Source organism: Cydia splendana, chromosome 8 (assembly GCF_910591565.1).
Source record: "Cydia splendana chromosome 8, ilCydSple1.2, whole genome shotgun sequence".
NCBI lineage: Eukaryota > Metazoa > Arthropoda > Insecta > Lepidoptera > Tortricidae > Cydia > Cydia splendana.
In genome coordinates, this window is record NC_085967.1 from 18,174,122 (window position 1) to 18,195,548 (window position 21,427).

Consider the following 21,427-nt stretch of genomic DNA (forward strand, 5'->3'; position numbering starts at 1 on the left):
CGTTTTCTGAAGCAAGTAGGTACTTCTATTTATTTGCCTCTTAATCTATTCGTGAACAGCTCCTACGGTATACCTGCTGGGATCTAATTTATATAATGAAATCGCTTAAGTAAATAACAAACAGTGTTGTGAGCCCAGTATAAAGAGCTTAGCGTCAAAATATACAAGTTATTGGCTGTCTATAATCTGAATAAATGTTGCCGTATACAATTCTTAGATGACTAAGTATAAACCTAGCTTAGCCGTGAATAGCATAAAATATTTGCGGACACTTTTCTCTCGTACTTATTACAATTGTTTTTTCTTTCTTTCCCGCAGGCATAATAAAGCCGCTACTATTTCAGTCACTGTAATCCCGCAAGGAATCCGCTTTTTTCTATTTGCATTGGTAAAAACGGATCCCTCTAGTAACCTGAAATGTATCGAGAAAATTAACTGTAACAGTTTCTTAATAGCTTCTATTCATCTCATAAATTTATGAGGCGGTTTTGTTTTGCTTGAAGCCAGTATAATCAGCATGTCAATTTGCGCCACGTCTTATACAAGGCCAGGTTTTCCGACTTTGTCTATGGAATGATAATTTCGGCGGTAAATATTTTTCCACTGAGACCCGAGAGCGAACATAACCAGATATTCCCATACTTGACGTTTATAAACCTGATAACTTGCTACGCCTTATTTGTATAAAAAAGAATGGTTTTATATTCTTAAGAAAAACATGAAAATACATAAATGGCCAAATACAGCCAAGTAACTCGCCGGCCTAAAATGTGACCGTACCAACGAAGACACTCTTGCAGTATTTATTATGTCACGGGCATTCAGGGTGCCGCGGATGCGCCAGTACCTAATGCGTTAACATTCTTCATAACATACGTATCTAATTCAGTATCAGGTCAACGCGCATCAATATCACGTGTAATTACCACGGGCACGGACGTTGATGGATCGCCCGGGAAAGAACGGATCCGCGACGCGTGCTGCCTCCCCGGGATTATGGCCGAGATGAATTGGACGCCTAGCCCCGCTATTGAATGGTGGCGCCCTCTAACAAGGGAAAATATACATGCGGCTCGTTTTGACTGATATAATCTCGTTCAGACCTAATGATTCTGTAGTTTGTTATAAACTTTCTTACTCAAGAGACTTAAAAAATAGTGTGATGCTGGTACCCTAACAAATTATTGTTTGTAAATATATTGCACATATAAGTTAGTATTAATTAGTAAGAAAACACACGCTGTTACTGTCACGTCAGAGAGATGTCTTCACTTGCTTTGTATATGAGTTAGGTATATTACTATTTTACTTATATGTAGCCCATTACAATATTGAAACACCCTATAAGTTCTTCCTTCACAAAACTTGAAGATAGCCACACTAGCTTGTATATCTTTGCCTAATGAGATATCTTGCAACAGCCACACATCACATATGTATTTGTGGAATTCCTCCTTGCATCTGCGGACTGCGGACCACTTTTTATCATCCGACACTCAACTATTTATGAGGGCTACATTGTAGACGTGTTTAGTATCTTGCTAAGCGCATACTCGAAATTACCTTATAAATACGTCGCTGTGCCTAATAAAGTAAAACAATCTCAAGCACATGCATAACTAATCAGGAATTCGAGATTTTTAACTAAGAACCAATGTACAAGTACAACCTTACGGAGTCGCCTCTTATATATATTTGTTATTAATTGTCCCTTACTCGTAGTTTTCAAACCATACAAGCGTGCAAGTAAAATGGTTTTCTTTCTTGAACACATACTGATGGTGATGCCTTCTATCCATCAACGTCATATTACACTTTTCCGTAGCCTAAGGAAATAAACTTTTACAATATATTGCATATGCGCTCTAAAATAGCGACATTTAAACCTGCTGTGGCTCATACAATATATTATGCATAACCATGAGTTACGGAATATTCATAGACTAGTAGCCGTGCCTTACGGCTGAGTGTGCATTGTTTAGATCCTCGTCCTGCTGCGTGCATTCGGAAACAATAGCACTTAAGTGGAACCAAAGCACTGGCCTGAACCATTTCGCAAACTGCTACTAAATGCCCCGTAGCAGACTAGCGAATAATATATAAAACACAACCAAGTTTCTCATAAAATTACACACAACATGTTCGACTGCCGGGTCCCGCAACGCAGGGACTAGCTGTAAAATGGTTTATCGGTCAAAAACAAAGATAACGATAACTTATCGGTTTTATTGCAACCAATCGTCATAAACCCGGTTTGGTTTCAGCCTGTTAACGTTTTTAACTATTTCAGAAACTATTAGCGTACGAGCCCATCGTTTTTTGTTAGAATATTGTTTGTGAGCGGGTCGGGCGCACAGCTGCAGAACATCCGGCCTATTAACTACTTAACGTGCTTGCTCCTTACATGTTTCGTGCTCTTCGTTCTAAATTTCATGCGCGGCCTGTCATTTCCCAGACATAATACACCTACCCTTAATCTTGGTTTGCCTTTCTCAAGCTTATCTCTAATGTTGTGTTGTGTTCATATTAAGTCGGTAACACAATTTAATTTTGTTTAGGTACTTATTGTTTTGTTCAGTTCCGCTCAGGGAGTTCTCAAAGTTTTGAAACTCGAAGAAATAACAAACGGATGTTATTGTTTATAGAAATTGTTTTAGTTGCTGATCAACTTATTGCGCACCTTTATGAGCGGGGGCAGCGACAGTACATTGTAACTGAAAAAAAAAACGCAACAAATCAAAAATGAGACCGAGCACGTAGCCCTCGCAACGAAAACCGTAGGGTTGTCAGACGCGAGCTGCGGATTAATTTATAAGATGTTTGGATTCACGCGAGCTTGTCACGCTAAACGAACAGACGGGAAGCCCTGTGAACACGAGTGACAGGAGAGTTACTTGGAGCAAATTTGCGAAACGTAATATATGTAGGTATAGGTATATCGTGTTTGTAACTCGCTTCAACGTCAAGATATTTGGTTTTGTTTCATGAAGGTTAGATACTATTTCATGCATAAATTTGCTGAATACTTACTACTATAATTTGGATAAAATATATTTGTTTTTATGAGACATGTATGAATAGTTTCATTCGTCTAAATAGGTAGAGTTAGACTAATATAAGTCTGCAACTATTTTGATAGCACATGCAGTGCAACTATTATGTAGGTATACATAATGTCATAGAAGTTTGACGTTTAAAATAACACTTGCATTGCGTGGCTTATAAAATCGTTGCAGACTTATACCTATTGGTCTAACTTTATTATCACGGGTTTACTAATGTGGAATCCTGATTCCACTTGGCTGTCATTGTTATTATCACATTTAAATTATTGATATTTAAATATATGGTCAACCTAACACTTGCCCGCTAGTTCTACAGGTCGTTTAGTTAGTAGCACGATAAAACGGTTGTTAATAAAGGTCCGCCCTTTACATAGATAGTTTAGTATAAATAAAAATAGTAGTCATGTATTTTTCGGGCTTTAATGAAACAGACGAAACAGTACACTCGCATGCATGCAACCCTGCGTGGCTCAGGGGCGGAATCTCAGCCCCTCTGTAAATAATTACCGCGTCGCCGCGGCGGGGGCTGCGCCCCGCGGCCGGCGCTCGCCGTCCCGCCGGGATGCTCCAAACTTATCTCTAATGTTTGCCTTTATCTCGCATCTAGGTGCTTGTAATAATTTACGTGTGTGAAAGATGACGTGAAATCCTACACTTTGGGACTACAAAAAAGAGTCGTTTAGAGATATGTGGTTTTAAGAAAATAAAAAAGAGAAAACGGGGGAGTAGATTTTGATCCGATCACCCGTTCATCATGAGTGTGTAAGGATTTGGGATTATAAATAATTAAAACCAAAATATTTTGCTAATCCGCGAAAATATAAAGTGCTAGTCAATCAGTGCTAACCCGTTATACTTACTTGCGTATTTAGCACTGATTACTGATTTGTGTTGGGTTAGCACTGATTGACTAGCACGTTATATTTTCGCGGATTAGCAAAGTAATATTTTGGTTGTAATTGATATAGATTTCCGCAAAGTAACGCCTGATTCTATTCATTATAAATAATTTTAAAGATTTGATAACTTCATTGGAGCGTTGAAAACTAAATAAATCTTTTGACAGGATTTTAGCAGCTTCCAGCTATAGGTGGTGACGATAAGCGTTCACCATCAGTGTCGGTTCCAGTTTAATAATCGATATGCATTTTGGCAATACCAAATTTGCAATCGGCTGTGCTACGCAATAATGCATCAACTCTGGAAGCAAGAGCGAAATCTACCGAATAATTAATGAAAACAATCGTAGTCAACATATCTCATCATCGCAACGCATCGGTTTTTTATGTATTCACTTCAGCACCATTATTAGTCGCCATCAAAACGCTTTCACGGGATCACACTGGCCTTTTATTACCGCTTCCTTGGATAATGGTGGTTGATGAAATGTCATTACAGCCGGTTGAATGGCTCGGTTAGTGCTAGACGCGGTTCACCGAAGTACTGCGGTACCAATACCCTTATTTTTCTATTCTACAATGTTCAGTAGAGATACATTAAGCAAGCGACCGCACCGCACTACGTGACCAAGCCCGCATTACGATTTTTTCCTTTTTTATTATTTCGCCATTTTTTCTCTTTATGTGGATGAACTAAGTCCGCTTCATTGTTCTTTTATCTCCAATTTCTTAGTAATCAGCTCTTCCATCGACTTTCCAGCTGGATTTTGTGAGCTGTAATTTTGTTAATTGCTTGTCGGAGTGTGATTAAATTGATTCACAAAAATATTATCGAATACTTAGCAAAATTTTCCTGGACTTCCAGGAAACTCTCTATTGCGGATAATTTTGATGACAAAACGCCATTATATGAACTAATAATATTACTCCGTCTCGATAATCTCGTAACATTATGCGGCTTAGTTAGTTATGCCATCGGCAAAGCGTGAACTGAAGTTCAGCCGTCGTCACAATAACAAGTAACAAGTAATGAAGTGACAAGCTGATTCAACGAGTCGAGGTCAGCGCGAACTTGGTCGTATTCTTACGTAAACTTCCATAGTCCATACAGCCGGGTTAACTTCATACAGAAAACTTGTTTTCGCCTCCTGTAGGCAAACTATTGGTATTTAAGTGGCTTTGAACTTTGAGTTTCAGAACGAATAAGTTATTTGGTTTTGAATAATAATGCTACATGTACAAATATCTGTGTAAGTTAGATTACTATAAATTCTGGGAGGGTTGTTAGTTTTCTAGATAGCAGTTGATTGCTAATATTGCTTTAAGTTTTGAAATACAAATATATTTTAATGTAGGTATCTTATTTTCTTCAAAGCTATTTCCCCAACTTTTCCTGTTGTTCGTAAAACATACACAAAGTTTACCCACTATGATATCGTAATACCTATGTAGTGTTCGGTGTACGGTGCGTGTATCATTTTTCCGTAATTTATTTAACCTATACCGCCGTAATATTTCAGTAGCTCACAGCTTATATAAATTACTCGTTTCTCGCCATCTGCAAGCTTGCCATTTCTTCTGGCATCGTTATATTATCTCTAAGAAGAATCGCCATTCGTTACTCGCTTTACTTATCCTAAGTACGTCCGCAGCTGTTGTAGTTATGAATAAGTGAGCGTCAATTATATTCGGTTCTGCGCTAGTTTCCACCTAGCGCTAATGCGTTGGCTGTGCGCTTTTATGGCCGTTATTTAGAGGACTCGCGCGCCTGGTAATGTGCGGTTCCTTCCAGAGTGCTTTCCACCGACGTTTGATCCTGCAAGTGCTTATTGCCTCTGCCTTTAACTCGATAACTTATTCCCCGACTCGCGCCGCTACTACTCAATGATATCACCTCGGAGTTACTTGAAAGTTACACTGCAATTTGAGTCACTTGTTATTTATTTGTAACAATATCTACGCCAATTTCCTGCCTTGTCACGTCGCGACCTTTACCGGCAATTGTGTGATCATTTTCCCTTGTAGGAGTAAAAATAAATGACAAGATACCAATTTTCCACAAATCGGTTTTGGTAGGTACCTCATCGCTCAGATCTACCGATGGATATAACATCACATAATTACTCGTAACACACTTGATTCGTCTCCCAATTTGTAAGAAAACGATGTGATTTGTCGGCAGCAAGTGTCCTAATATAGCTATTTCAAATTCTATTCAGGAAAATATAGCGATCTTGATGTGGAATATAGAACTAGTTGAGCAATAATGCAGGCTAGAACTGTGCCGCTGTTACCAGTCGCCCGCCGCCGCGATTCATTATTTAAAGCCGTAATGAATGAACCACTGGCGGATTCGTATCCGAGATGCTTTCATGCACACTTTAATTACTGTATCACTGCCACTTACTTAATTGATAGATTTAAATTCAACATGAGTATCGAATGCGTTCCGGTGTTTGACTCGGAATATCCTCTGGCTTTTTTGGGTTGTTTTTGGCAATGTGACAGTTGGAATCGTTTTGCGGTCGCGCCTCGCAGCACCGAATAGCCCCGGTGTAATTTTGATAATGGGCACGGGGGGCGTACAGATAAGCGAGATAACACAGTCGAGACGGCGCGGTCCCGGCATTCGCGCCCTACGGTCCTGCGAAGGGTGGAGGGAGGACAAATTCCCGTTGCCCAGGCGCGGCCCACCCTACCGCGCGTGGGTGTTTAAATTGCGCTTTATGTTTGTCACGGATCGTAACGTTCAATACTTGATTTAGTACGGTATTGTCTTCCAGTACCGTTAACGGTGAGGCGTGCTTAAATCTTTATTTACCTTTATTATTGTGCCTAGGCTTTATCGGGAAGCGGTGACCGTGACTCGTGCGAGTCAGTAAAAATAGCTCTCGTCTTACTTGGCCTTCTTTGTTGCCTTTGTTCATCTGATAATGTCACAATCTTGATGAAGTTTTGAGATATTTTAGCAAATAAAAAGAGGATCAGCATATAAGCATCTAGCTGTACATATAAATAGTAAAACAATATTTGTAAAATAAAATCTATCTAGCCAAGTTTTAACCTTAACCTCTACTCCGACAACCTACCGACTTAAACTCCTATATTATAACAGATATAAATAAACAGTCTTTTTTATACATACATAATTTTTTACTTTTGTGACATGATAGGCACCTATTGTTATAAATACACACTCAAACTGACACAGATCAATATCCCCAACCCCAAACTAAGCAAAGCGTGATAGTTTCTAGAAAATTGCGGAAAAAGTTCGTTCATATTGGAAATAGAAAATTTTAGTCTCCCTATAAAAATGTTAATTCATAATTATCCACTATGGACACTATGTCACCACACCAGACTAGGTTTACATAGGTATACGTCTCATCTCACTGCTGGGCACATACCTTCTCTTATCACGATCGGAAATAGCTGCTTAAAAATCGTTAATAACTTCACAGCCATTATTATGGGTCGGCGATAGTAACAATCGACTCAGTAACTTTATAAATTATTTTTTATATCATAATCCTTTATTTAGGTACAGGTAACTTAGTAATTACCTTTTATAAACCTAATATTAGCATATAAAAATGGAAAAGTATATTAGATGGCAACCTATATACTTAAAAACTATGATCGATTCTAAAATTGCCTTAAGGGGGGCGTTAATGCCTGCATTTACCTTATATACCTAGAGCACACCTCCATGCCTACATGCATGTCAGTTTCGGTTATACCACCACTGGTTTGATCTTCATGTCTTTTATTTTTAGCTTGTATATCAAAGGAAATATTTGCTAACGAACATTATACATAGGACTGCTGCAAACAATTACAATGCAAATACTGAACACAAACGTTTATCTTGAACCCATCGTGGTACATGAAGCCTTAACCAGCGCACACAGATACGTGATCACGGAACTGCTACAGAGCGACCTGCACAAGATCATCGTGTCGCCGCAACACCTCTCCGCAGACCACATCAAAGTCTTCCTCTACCAAATACTCAGAGGTGGGTCCTATTTGCATTTCAACTTGCGAACATTATGGTGATTGCATCGTTAACAACGTTCTAGCTAAAGGGCTAGTAGCTGTCAAATAATTGGGAAACCGAAAGTTAACTTTGCAATTGCCATGTTTGCGTAATGTTAATTTTTATTTGAAACGAGTCTCTGAAATTCAAACTCGGGTAAATCCATCTGTCAGATTATGCGATTTCGGTATTATGTAAAGGTAATAGGGTAGATATTTGCTGAGAGGGTCATTATGGATTTAGCTGAGTTTGAAGTTAAGCGACACAAATATAAGAACTTATGTATTTCTTAAGGATATCAATCTTATGCAATCCCAAATGAAATATCTGCCATACCTAAATATGGGCATGTCCTAAAATTTGTTTCTTTATAGTCTAGAATTCATATTAAATTAAAATTGTCAGTAGGTTATCATACATATATTACAGGAATAAGTAATTAAGTACTGGATAGTTTACAAATATGTTGCATACATTTTTATTTCAAATAAAAAGATTTGTTCATCAAATATTAAACCGACTGAGACTCTTTGATTAGACGACTGAGATGCAAGGAACCGTGTAACTTTTTCCATACAAACTGACAGGTTTGTGATATCTATTAAATTGCGACAGATCCTTTTGCTTTCTAAATAACTCATTTCAACGATCAAAGTTATGTATAAAAACTTAGTTCAACCCTGTTTAGACGACAGCTTTTTAACGCCTACTAATTCAGTCACTACTATAGTCAGGCAAATAAATCAAACGGTTGAAAATAAACATAAGACTGTACGAATGGTATCGTAATTGTCTATACAAAAACTCCCGATTCAAATGAATGTCATCATTAAATGGATGACTTGGACTCCATCCAATACACATATGTGCGATATGATTAATTGAAACACGTGTAGGTACCTAAAGAGAAATTCAGTGAAAACAGCAGCAAAACTACATTATCTGACTCCCAAAAGATTAAGTTAAAAGGTTCATTCACTAATGCAAAACTATAGTCAGGCTTCTTGAACGGTTAAAACGTACAGCAAACTTTTCTCATTAGACTCGGCGCAATCCCCTTGCGTAAGCTCAGTATTATATTGCCACGTACTGAGTTAATGACTCGATTTAAAATAAAAACATGCCAATCCCGCTGAGGTTTTACGTTTATTAAAGTAAAAAGCCGGTATTGGGGAGGAGGGCCCTGTACCGTAAAACTTGGGCCGTTCGCCCAGCGGCTCTGTAAACAACGGCGAAGGTTGATTGCGGGCTGGCCGGCGCTCGCTCCGGTGTCCGCCGATAAATTCAGGTTTAGGCCTGTTATTCTCTCTTCCTGACTGCCGGCGAGCGTTCATATCATTCCAGCCAGTATAGCTATGATCTATGATTATGTATAGTTTATTCGTTTCCCTCACATGGAAAATGGGTTCGCCTGAGATGAATGCTCGCCGGCGATTACAGATTACGGGAATACCGCCCTCGGCTCCCGACCCGGCGCCGCGGTGGCGACGTGACGCGCCCGATGCGACCACCTCCGCCACTCCAGAGCTGTAAATCAATTATAACTCGCCATTGCTCATAATTTCTGACTACAACTCACAGTGCCAGAAGACGTAACATTACGTTACCGCGCTGTTATTATATAACCAACACGACTTTACAATAACTAATTCCACCCTAACATTAAGCGCATTCACACTGAAGGATGATTATCCCCTAAGCAAAATCCATTTGCAGAATGAAAAGAATCTGCCGGCTGTCCGCTCCCTCTATTATAAATTTGCGCAATTATTCGTGCAGTCCAAAGATATTTCCTGTGGGTGAAGCGCTAAGGGAATGTAGATATATGCGATCGTTAAGCCTCCACTGCTGCCTGTCGCGTTTAATTAAAAACTTTATAGTTGCAGCGCCTTGATGGCCCAGCTCTAACTTGTCACGTAGACAGCGAGTCTTCCACAGAATTTTTCATTTCAGGGCCTGATGGCATAACACAGGGCGATAGTTCTGTCCAAATTCCTTAAATGAAACGTGAAATGAATGCCTTTGTTCCATTTCGGCACAAAGAAATGTTACTTTGTCTAACTTTTACACAGAGTGACTGCTACACAAGTACACAAGTACAACTCTACAAACGAAATGCAAATCTCTTCTATTTTTTATTTCGAAAGAATAATTACTCCCATGTTTTTAAGCCATGTAGATACGGAATTTAAATGTTAGAGCGATCCACCGGACTGCGCACATCGTGACATAACAGATAGCTGAACTTCATTCCAGTATTGCGTAAGGGATTATATCGCTACAAAAACGTGACGCCTGCCGTCCGTCCGTCCGTCCGCTTCAAATTAATAATGTATGCTGTGCAGCCGAGCGTGACGCGAACCGAGTCACCGCACATTTGACATGCGAATGCATATTCTCAAACAAAAAGGACCCCGAGTGACAAATACTTTATTCAAATTTCATAACGCGACTCGAGCGCCCGTGTTCACTTCTGATTAATCCTGATGAATAACGCGGTATTGGTTCATTAAAAATTAAATCAATTATTCTTAGAGCGCGAGGAAGCGTACAGATTACATCGCAAGCTCGCGAGCACGGCGCGGCGTCGCCGTAACGAGAGGAATTATGGAAATGCAGCCGTGGTCTCGCGGTGCCTCGACAATTTATGTGCGAGCTTTTTTCGTTCAGGAAATCGCCTCCGACTGAGCGTGCCCGTAATGTAAGCTACCAGGGATTTACTCTGATTAATGTCAATCCCTTATGTTACCTTCGCGCCGGTGCCTTTTAAAACTTGTATCGACATTCGACTCTAACTGGTATGTTAATGAGTAGACGATGCTTCCTTTCTGTAAAGTGCTAGGACACGTGCACGTCGATAAATGGGATCGTTAAAAAAATAAATGACGTAATTGACACAGCAGACGGATGAGAAGGGCAAGGGTGTAGACGTCAGGCGACGGAAAAACCGCTAAGTGGAAAGTGGCGTCCTGCCGCCGGTGCCGCGTCTATCCCTCCCACTAATGGAATTTGCTTCGAGACATGTCGCCTCCCCGGAGAAAAGGCTGCGTGCGTCTACAAACGTGTCTAATATAGCATTTTTCACGTTAAAATAGGGGCTATTCGTCTCTTCTAGAGACTCACATTTAACGGCACCTATTAATATCCCTTGAAGATCTTCGTATCCAATGCCGAAATCCTTCCATGCCGGGCTTAGACTATACGTAATTCTCTAATTCGTCTCGGACGGCCACGGTGATGTCGTTAAACCTTCTCAACCAGCGATGTCACTGGCTTAATCCCTTCCCGGTAATTCCATACGTTTCAATATGAGATATAAAATATAAGTATGTTCATAATGGGTGTTCCCGGTAACTTTGTTATTGTTATGCTGTTCACGTATTGTATTGAATGAAGTTTAAATTTAACTTGGAATATTTGGAAAAAATAGACGAACGACATTGTTTAGAACGCAGGGTACGAAGTGCTATACAAGTAAGTATTATAGGTACATCCAGATATTTCAGATCCAGTGTTGCTCAATATTTTACTATCGATCGAATGAGTAGGATATTTAATGAAATGATAATCCGAAAATTATAGTATTTAATTTATAGGAAGACAGACAGACTGACCGAAAAGGAACGACCGAAATGGCGGGACGACTTGAACGTATTTTGTCCGGATTGGCGGGAAACTACAAAAGACAGGGTTGAGTGGAGGAAGCGAGGGAAGGCCTTTGCCCAGCAATGGGACACTTAACCAGGCTAACAAAAAAAAATTATAGGAACCTATTAAACATGTGGAACGATACTTCCAGTCTTAATAATATACTTTACTGATTGATGCAAAATTGTAGAACAGTTTAACACTTAGCACCAGCGAAGGAATCGCACCTGGCTCTGTGTTCCAATCGTTTACCGAGCGCAGGCGTTTGAATGATGATACAATAAACCTGTGACCTTGGAACAGACGTAGTGAATAATGGTTCTGGGTGCTTAGCCAACATGCCAATCGTTAACGCTCCGTAGCGTAGCGTAGTCAGCTCTGTATCACGCTTCCATATTACTGCGATAGTGACAGTTGCACTTTGTTCGCTACGGAGCGTGAACGATTGGCATTATGTTGGCTACGCACCATGGAGTGTTATTACAATCGTTACCGAGTGGAGGCGAGCTAAATCAGCATAAGTGACCGTTTTGGTTACACTTAGCATTAGGTAATTAACTGATCTCATAGTCACAGCTACACAGATTCACCATGACCTTCGACTCGCGTGCTCTTGATAACCAATGGGAATATACGGCTTGGTAAAGGCTCCGTCGCACAGACGCGTTTTGCGGGCGGCGCGTGAGCGGGGCGCGCCGCTTTTACATATAAAACGCTCACGCCGCGTTCACGCCCCGCTCGCAAAACGCGCCTGTGTGACGGAACCTTAAAGTGATGCGTGTGCGCCGGGTCGCTCCGTGGCAGATGGAGCAGCTTTCACAATTAACGACCTAGCGCCCGACCAGGCCACGCTAATGACAACGCCCTATTTGCTGGAAGCTTTCCAAGAAATTAACAAGTACAGGAGCCCTTGGGAGCGCTTCGTGAGGTTCTTGTTTACATAATGATAGATTACGTCGGAAATGTAATCAAAGTGATTGAGGCACTTAGTCGAATACTTTTGTTGTGTTTCCTCAAAATTAAATGTCTGAAACGAAAATACTCGTTTTTGTTTTTTTGCTGCGTTACGGGTTGAAGAACTTCATTATTTGGTTTCAATGTAAAACATTTTCTACCAAAGTGTGTTGCAAACTTAATTTTATATGATATAGATAGATATTGAAGCTGAAATCAATACAGCCAGCATGCAGTTCCTATGCAGTCCGTATTGTTCTAGTCTGGTCTTTCACTCCTATTAGGAAACCTGTATCTTGTTCCACGACCATCTTGGGCGTCATTGTACGCGCTGCGCGTGAGCAAACATCACGGTGTGAAACGATTAACTGTTGCTAGTGTCGTTCTCCATTGTACCGGGAATGTGACCCGTGTGTTTCCAACACCAGGGTGTATTTTTATTGATTCTGCGGGCCAGTGTGATGCAACCACGGCAATCGTAATTACCTAATAGCGCACCTACACTGGTTCTACTCTGCTTTAGACTTGCCCGTGCTATTAGGTGAGCCATTGAATGAATCAATGAATGATCATTTATTTGTCAATAGTGGGTTTACAAAAAGGTCTTAAAACTATTTACGATATGTAAGTATATAGGATCTCCACATTGTGCCTACAAACTAGCATACAAATTTAATTAAACTAGCCTAATTCCATGCAAATATATTATAGCTATTAACCTACCTATTAAGGAACTCGCCCACACTGTAGAAACATTTGTCACACAGCCAAGCTTTCATCATTTTCTTAAATGTTGTATTTTTTTTCCCTTTAAAGTCATCTGGTAACTTATTATAAATTGTAATGCACATGCTGTATGAATTTTTAGACGCTAATTCTAGTTTTGTAGCTGGTTTGTGTAATTTATGCTTGTACTGTTGTCTAACATTACGAGAGCTCATCTGTTGTGCTTCTATAAATTCATCTTTATATTTATGAACAAACATACAGACCTCAGCTATATATAAGCAAGCAACTGTTAAAATATTGTGCTTTATGAAGAAAGGTCGACACGATGCACCTCGCTCTAAATTAAAAACAGCCCTGACACACCGCTTTTGAGCCAAGAATATTTGATTAATTAGTGTACAATTACCCCAAACAACTAATCCATATCTTATTGTTGAGCTAACGTAACCGTGGTATGCCATTAAAGCTGCTTCTGTGGAAACTGTCTGGTGCGTCTCAAGGCAAACACAAAATTGTTGAGTTTTGAATAGACTTTCTCTACATGTTCTCGCCATTTGCAATGACAGTCAACTATTAATCCCAAAAATTTCGTATATTTAACTTCTTCTATAGCAGCGGTCGGCAACCTTTTAGCAGCCAAGTAGTTAACGGAGGTGACGCGGGCCGTACTTTATTAATATTTATGACTTTATGAGACATTGTCGTTTGTCACTATTACATACAAAATAGCCAAGGCGGCTCTCGGGCCGCAAGTGACAGGTTCACGAGCTGCATGCGGCCCGCGGGCCGCAGGTTGCCGACCGCTGTTCTATAGGATCGTTATTATTGTTTACATTTAAGTTAGGCGGCGTAACTCGTTCTGTGTGAAATTGAATATAATTTGTTTTTTTAATATTAACCTTCAAATTATTTACTTCGAGCCATTGAACGGTTTGAGCTAATGCTAAATTTATATCATTATTATATGTCAGAATATCATTGATTGGAATGATGCGCCTGAAAGTAACGTCCAAATACATAAGGTGTAGGTACCTATAATTTATTAAATTTTCAAACCAGATACTCCAGGCTAAGACACCGCGCTAAAGATGCATTCCGCTGTATCATAAGTATCATAACACCTGGTTCAACAAACGATGTTTGAAGTTTCAACCGAAACGTGCCATTGTGTGCACTGACGCGTATGTTTAAGTAAAATTCGATAAGGATTTCGTTTACTGAGAAAAGCATTTATAAGTGACAATTCGTTGCATTGTAAAAAGAAAAATCCCTTGAATTAATGCCCGTGCGTGACTGTATTAGAAGTTCTCTTAAGGCATATTTATATATCTGTCTCGTATAATTAAATGCTGTGTCTTCTTGATCAGACGCTTTATGTTTCTTATTTTGTAAATTATGGTGTTGATGTGCGTAGGTATTCTAAGTTCGCTGGCCTCTAGCGAAATTTGTAATAAAACAAAAAAAATAGGTAAACAAGGCCCGATACAGCTTACAACTTAAAATAAGGAAGGTCATCTTGTAATCATGTGCATCTGTACAATAAATATGGCTAAAAAGCTCTTTCAAATATGATTCTGAAGCTGGTAATATTGTATAATTTTAAATCAAATTGACCCACTTTCATTTTGCTCTTTGAATAAGTATAGGTTAGTTACATCGAAAAACATAAGTCCAACAATCAGGTAAAAAAAGCGAGCGTTAGACTGTCAACTGTTTCTCGAGTGCAATTAACGTGGCCGGTGCATTGTCCCCGTTGGGAAGGAGCAAGGAGCGTTGCGCTCGGGCGCGCGCGCAGGCCGACGACCCGCGGTGTAATGGACCTGCCGCTCGGGCACATCCTGTGCCCAAACTAGCATCACACATTGAGAATAACCGTAAAACTATACTCAGTCTGACAAATATCGTTGTTGTATATGAGAAAAAGAGGATAGCCCTGGAGGTGCTGGTTTGACGTTGCGCTCCAGTTGTCTCACAAAAGAGGATGCCGAAGACGAAGCGTGCGAAGTATAGTTATACCACGTTATACCTATAGGAGAAAAGATGGAAAGCGGACCCTGGGCTCCATAGCACGAATACATAATAGGTATTTGAATCCGTAATCAGGATAACCGCTATGATGAGCGAAATATGCATAACTATGAACATTGTATCTCCTTAAGTCATCACACCAAACAAACATCACTTTCCTGTCGCAGATTTGGTTTGTCTAGTCTGGCGCATTGTGCTTATCCCTCTCGGCATTTTTTTCTGGTGACTTACTGAAAGTTCTCGCTGAATTTACTTGCGATACTAAGTCCATAGAACGAAAACCTTCCGAAGACAAATCGAAAACTATTAATCTAGATCATAACTTCATTGTATCCTTTGCAAGCGAAAATGAACATTAATTACGGATGTTGAGAGACTCGAGAACCCAAATTACTTGCTCGACGCTCGGCCATGGTAATAGCAACCCATGAATTTAAGTTTGGGGTGTAGAAGACCCAGCTGAAATAATGTTTATAGCCACAACCATGTGAGAGTGATTATTTTATGGTTACAGAAAAGACTTTGATGAACGCTGCACTTTCTTCAAGATAACAACATTAAATTGCTTTTTAACAATCACAAAGGTTTATCAACCTTTTGATTTACCATTCGCTATGAATGTAAAATCGTTTTAGCAAATTGCTTGTTAAATTCAAAGCTAATTACCTCGCGTCGTATGAGACAGTTTGCTTTTACAGTTATTGGACATGGACATGTACGTAGCTAACACTGACACATATATTATGCGTTTAATTATTATAATTACAACAACGACCATGCACGGCTTTCTAAAATCCAGCTTAGTTCATTTACCACATTTGACAGTCGTTTCTATTTGAAAGTCGAGTAAGCTGGCGAAAACTGCGGCCCACTGGGAAATTAAACTGTACGCGACGAGTTGGCGTTAATTTGTTATGGCGCATCACCGGGCGGAGACCGGTGCCGTAGTTTACTTTGTGTTACAGTTCTTGTATTTACGAAGGCTCTGATTCTAGAGGTATTCTGATCACAATGCCGTATGGCGAATGTGATGGTCCCGATCCTGCTAAGAACGGAAACTAGGGTTGGCTCTTTGATCTTGATTTTCTGTCATTTACTCATTTATCATCGTCATCCCCCTATGCGTTGATGTTTATGGAATATTGCTGATAATGTACAGTCAAGGAGTTAATGGACAATCAATATGAAAACCACCCATAAATAAAATTCCTTGACCTGATTCATAATAAAAACTTCAATATTCAATTCGAAGTCCGCAGCAAAAAGGGATTTATTTTTTACTGTGAGATGTTTTGAGGAATATACCTATGTATTTATAATTGGAAATCTTAAGCTGCCGTGTCGGTAACACAACAAAAGCACACAGATTAACCTCAAATCGTTCCAAGACCTGTACTGATTTTCGTAATTCCGGCGTCACAGATTTAATCTTCCAGCAACATTTCTATGTAACGTGCTGCCACGTCGACTTGAATGCAAAAACATTCACGTACTTTCCTTTCAGTTTGCCTCAGTCCCCTGGCGTACCCCGGTTCTCCGGCGCCATTATTCAGGCTTCGTTAAAGCAAAGGGCTGGGGCGAGAGACACGTCATGTCTAATGAGCTATACTTGCTCCCTACGCATTTATTATGTAAAGAGTACGGCTAGAATCTGGCACTCTCTTACAAAAGCGATCTACATTTGGAGCGCAACGCGACTCGTTATTTATTGTTCTTGTTCGAAGAATGGCCAGGCCTCGTTAGCTAGTTAACCTGGATTGTGATACCCTACGCTTCTATAATGACTTAATCCACCAGCGTATCTTCCTTAGGCATTTGTAAACAGTTTTGATTTACGACCGGAACATATTATCAACACATCAAAAGGAAATATGGTATCTCTCATATCAAAAGACTTAACGGGATGTGTGAGGCGTCGGTAGCTATATTAAAACTTGATATTGCGGTACCTAATGAGTCAATAAAGCGTGTTAGGTAAATCCACATGGCTTTATCGCGATGAAAAAGGAAAATCGCTTTATTATAATAAATACGTTTTCCTTCCGCGTCCTGGCGACGTCTAGCTATCTAGTATCGACCAAACAGAAGTAGTTATCGCCGGATTAGCGGCGAGCCGCCTGACAAAATAGAATTCTCCTCATATCTAGCTGCGTGCTGCCTAAAAGTGGTTAGCAGAAGATTTGCTTACAATCACCTTGGCTGCTGATAGCGCTTGTACAATGTAGGTACATTAAATTGATTGGTCCATTAGCGACGTATCAATTTTCAATGATGCCCGCAATTTAGTGCGGCGCGTATTATCAAAACGCACATTCCACTCGTATCTCAAATATAACGGAGCTTTTAGTTTTATCGTTTTACTATATTGTTGCTAATTAGACAGCTATACGTGTAGTTAATGAATTTGTGACGCATCGACTCAAATAGAGCATTCTACAGCTTTTAAAACTTACGAGATCAATAAAATTTAATTACGGATTCTCAAGCTTGTCATTTTTATCGAGTCTACTCTAATGCATTATTGTGCGGTAGTAAAGTCACTTTTACGGGAAATAGTGATTAAGTGTGGCTTTCAAGCGTCGTCGGCATTGCGTCAGTATAGTTATTACACCCCGGACTCGGTGTTATTACTGCAACATTATAGCCCCATCTTATAGCATACTTCTCTTATCCTACTGACCATGGTCATATCTGTGGTTATAAATCCGTCAGGATTCTATGGTCAGCTCCGACGGTTCGCAATATTTAGCGTTATTATTTAGAATTAATGTGGCATTCATTTCATTATGAAATAATTCAGAAGGACAGGTCCTATAAATATTCCAGGGAATATTTTACTAAATACATTCTAATATTGAATTATGATAGAATCTCTTGCAGTCTACGTAGACCTGAAAATAAAAACCGGAAATGATAATAAATTCGTAATGTCATATCCATATCACAAAACCAAGTAAACAATCTGCAAAGTGACCAAGAAAACCTCTAGTGGTCTTCTTGGTCACTTTTTCTGCTTGTCTATTTGTCTTTACAGGACAATATAAGGTTATATTCCTCTAACTTTTATTACTTACTAATCAAAATATTCGTTTGGACAAAAATCAACTGTAAATTCCGTTACCAGGTCTAAAGTATCTACACTCGGCTCGGATCCTGCACCGCGACATCAAGCCCGGCAACCTCTTGGTGAACAGCAACTGCGTGCTGAAGATATGCGACTTCGGGCTCGCCAGGGTCGAGGAGCCGGACGCCAGCAAGAACATGACGCAGGAGGTGGTCACGCAGTACTACAGGTCAGTGACGAGACTGTCAAATGAATCTATACACGAAATCAATACCGCTTTTATAGATTTTTAACCTATTCTATTGTCAGGATTTGCGATATTTCAAGCTCTTCCTTGCGTAAATTATTAGAACAGTACAGCAGTATTATTAAGTAAGGGAGGTATTCTACCTGTCCAATTTCTTTGTCCAATGTCAGTGCATCTCACTCTCTCATTAAAGCAAAAGGTGAGACGCAATTGAAAAATTGGATAGGTGGAATACCACCCTTAGGCTTTTATGTCGCTACCTGGGTATAGCTGACTGTAAGTACACATTGTATTTCCCACTTCAAATCTTAATCGAATCTTCTCAGATTTACATAGGTATTAAATACACAGCTCAAAGTACTCGGAATATGTCTACTCTATACCTATTTCGGTTGACATAAATCTCAGTTTTAGGCCTTATAAAAAACTGTGAAAGTAATAAACTCTAAAGTCTCCTCCTTGCAGTCATATTGTTAACCACTACTGTAGTTCGATAAAACTTTTCCACTTGCATAACCAAAGGGTTATTTGTTTAGGTGCCTAACTTGAATTTGATATAGGACTTAAAAAGTAATATAAACTTGTCCTAAAAAGGTTTTCCTGCAAACAATTCCTGGTCGATACGATGGAATGGAAGGAAACTTGAGTCAGTGCGAGGCGCTGCTTCTGTGTAACGTAAATATCAGTTTTGGTTAAATAATGTAAAGACATTATTACGAAAGATTTTTACGTTACACAGAAGCAGCGCCTCGCACTGACTCAAGTTTCCTTCCATTCCATCGTATCGACCAGGAATTGTTTGCAGGAAAACCTTTTAAGGACTAGTTTATATTACTTAAAAAAATGGTTTATTAGCTGATTTCTTTAAATCAGCTAACAAACCATTTTTTTTAAATCTTACTATGGAACTATAGATACGACGATACCAGCAGTTCGTCTCGCTTGACCAATATAATAGAGCACCTACGAGAAAACGATCTGAGACATAACGTCAATCTATTCAAATCATGTTTGGATTCTTAAAGTTTGTATGCCGCTCGTGCGCATAGTAAGTATTTACTAAATCTTCTATATGTGTATTATTTTAGGATGGTGTAGTGCAAAGCTCCCAGCCCCTTGTTTTACAAAGGAATGTGTATGTGAATAAATTATAAGCTAAAGCTACCACTAAGAACAAAGTTACACGCTAGTAATAATAACACGTGCAATACTACTACAAGTGTCAGAGATAGTCATTATTATTAGTCACACGTGGAATAATCAACATCACCTACATCATATGAAACAAAGTCCCCCGCCGAGTCTGTCTGTGTGTATGTATGTTCGTGATAAACTCAAAAACTACTGAACGGATTTTCATGCGGTTTTCACCTATCAATTCTGGAGGAAGGTTTAGGTGTATAATTTGTTAAAGTTTACCCGTGCGAAGCCGGGGCGGGTCGCTAGTAAGGTATATATCAAAAACCCGCGCGTCCCCTTGCACAAGGTCACAACTTTAGTTTCCGTGCGTGAGGATATTGACTTGTTTTCGACGCCCCGATTCGGAGCCAACGTGACGAATCCCGCCAAGCGTGAACCGCGCTCAGTGTATGACCTTTGCTTCGTTGGCCGCGTTTCTGAAAGTAGGCCGCGGTGCGTCCGTCGCGGCCTGTGAATACAGAGCTGAATAAAAAAGTGTTTAAAAACCCATTTCAATGCTGCATTTTGCTGGCTTTGAAAGCCCTTTCAATTGGTGTTAACCGAGTCATGCAAAAATCATAAAACTAGAAAAATGGCAGTGGCGCCGCTAATAAAACATGCCTGTTCGAGTATCCTTAAATAATAGAAAGTTACTATATATGTATTTATTTCCTAGTCTTGCTGGTTTGTAATTTTGCTGATCTTCCAATGTCGAAGATTCTGCTCTTCAATACTTGCACAAAACATTTGTAAAGTTCCAATTTACTAGCAATGTTCTTTGACCAACCCTTTTTCTAGTTTATCTAGGGGCCCCCTCATACATTTACGTAAGGAGTTTTGTTTCGCCCTACCTCCATTAAGTACGTGGCTCTAAAAGGTAATGGACCCGTTTCGTTTTGGCATCTGTCTCAGATTCAACAATAGTCTATCCTTAAGACTCAAAAATATGACATGCCTTATAAGAATATAATTCCTTAGCACTTCGTATTACGGCAAATTCAGGGTTCATTCGCTCTCGCTCCTAAGCTCCCAGCAATGGAATGAGAAAGGTGAAAATAATTGCTGTCATTTTTGCGAAATATACCCTAAAGATGCTGATGGGCAACCGACTTGACTGTTCGTAGTAGTCAATAAAATCCAAGCAGACTATAAAATTTTCCCGTTGTCAATTTCCAGGGCACCTGAGATCCTAATGGGCGCCAACCACTACACGGCGGCCGTGGACGTGTGGTCGGTCGGCTGTATATTCGGCGAGCTGCTCGGCAGGAGGATCCTTTTCCAGGCTCAGAGTCCAGTGCAACAGGTATGTCTGTAACCAACGAGTATATAGATTCCATGCTCAAAAGCCGGGTCCACACAGAGCGAACATACGCGCGAGGCAATGTCCTCGCGCACAAAACGCGCACTAAACACACACGGGATACACGAAGTGGCAAACTAATGAAACAAAGTGTACACACGTTCCTCCTCCTTACTTCGTTCTCCTCAGTGCTGAGGGAGGGAACAGCCTGGATTTGACTGGTTTTAAGCGTTTTCATAAGAAACACCCCGAGATTTAAGGATAACTTATTT

General features: G+C 39.9%; 1 protein-coding gene across 1 annotated transcript in view; it reads left to right on the plus strand.

Annotated features, from left to right (window-relative positions):
- The window catches only part of LOC134792968 (serine/threonine-protein kinase NLK), a 132,985-nt gene that overhangs the window by 100,875 nt on the left and 10,683 nt on the right, over positions 1 to 21,427 (plus strand). The window contains 3 exon segments of the mRNA XM_063764458.1: positions 7,879 to 7,985; positions 18,490 to 18,658; positions 21,032 to 21,158. Coding sequence (XP_063620528.1) covers positions 7,879 to 7,985; positions 18,490 to 18,658; positions 21,032 to 21,158 — 403 coding nt within the window.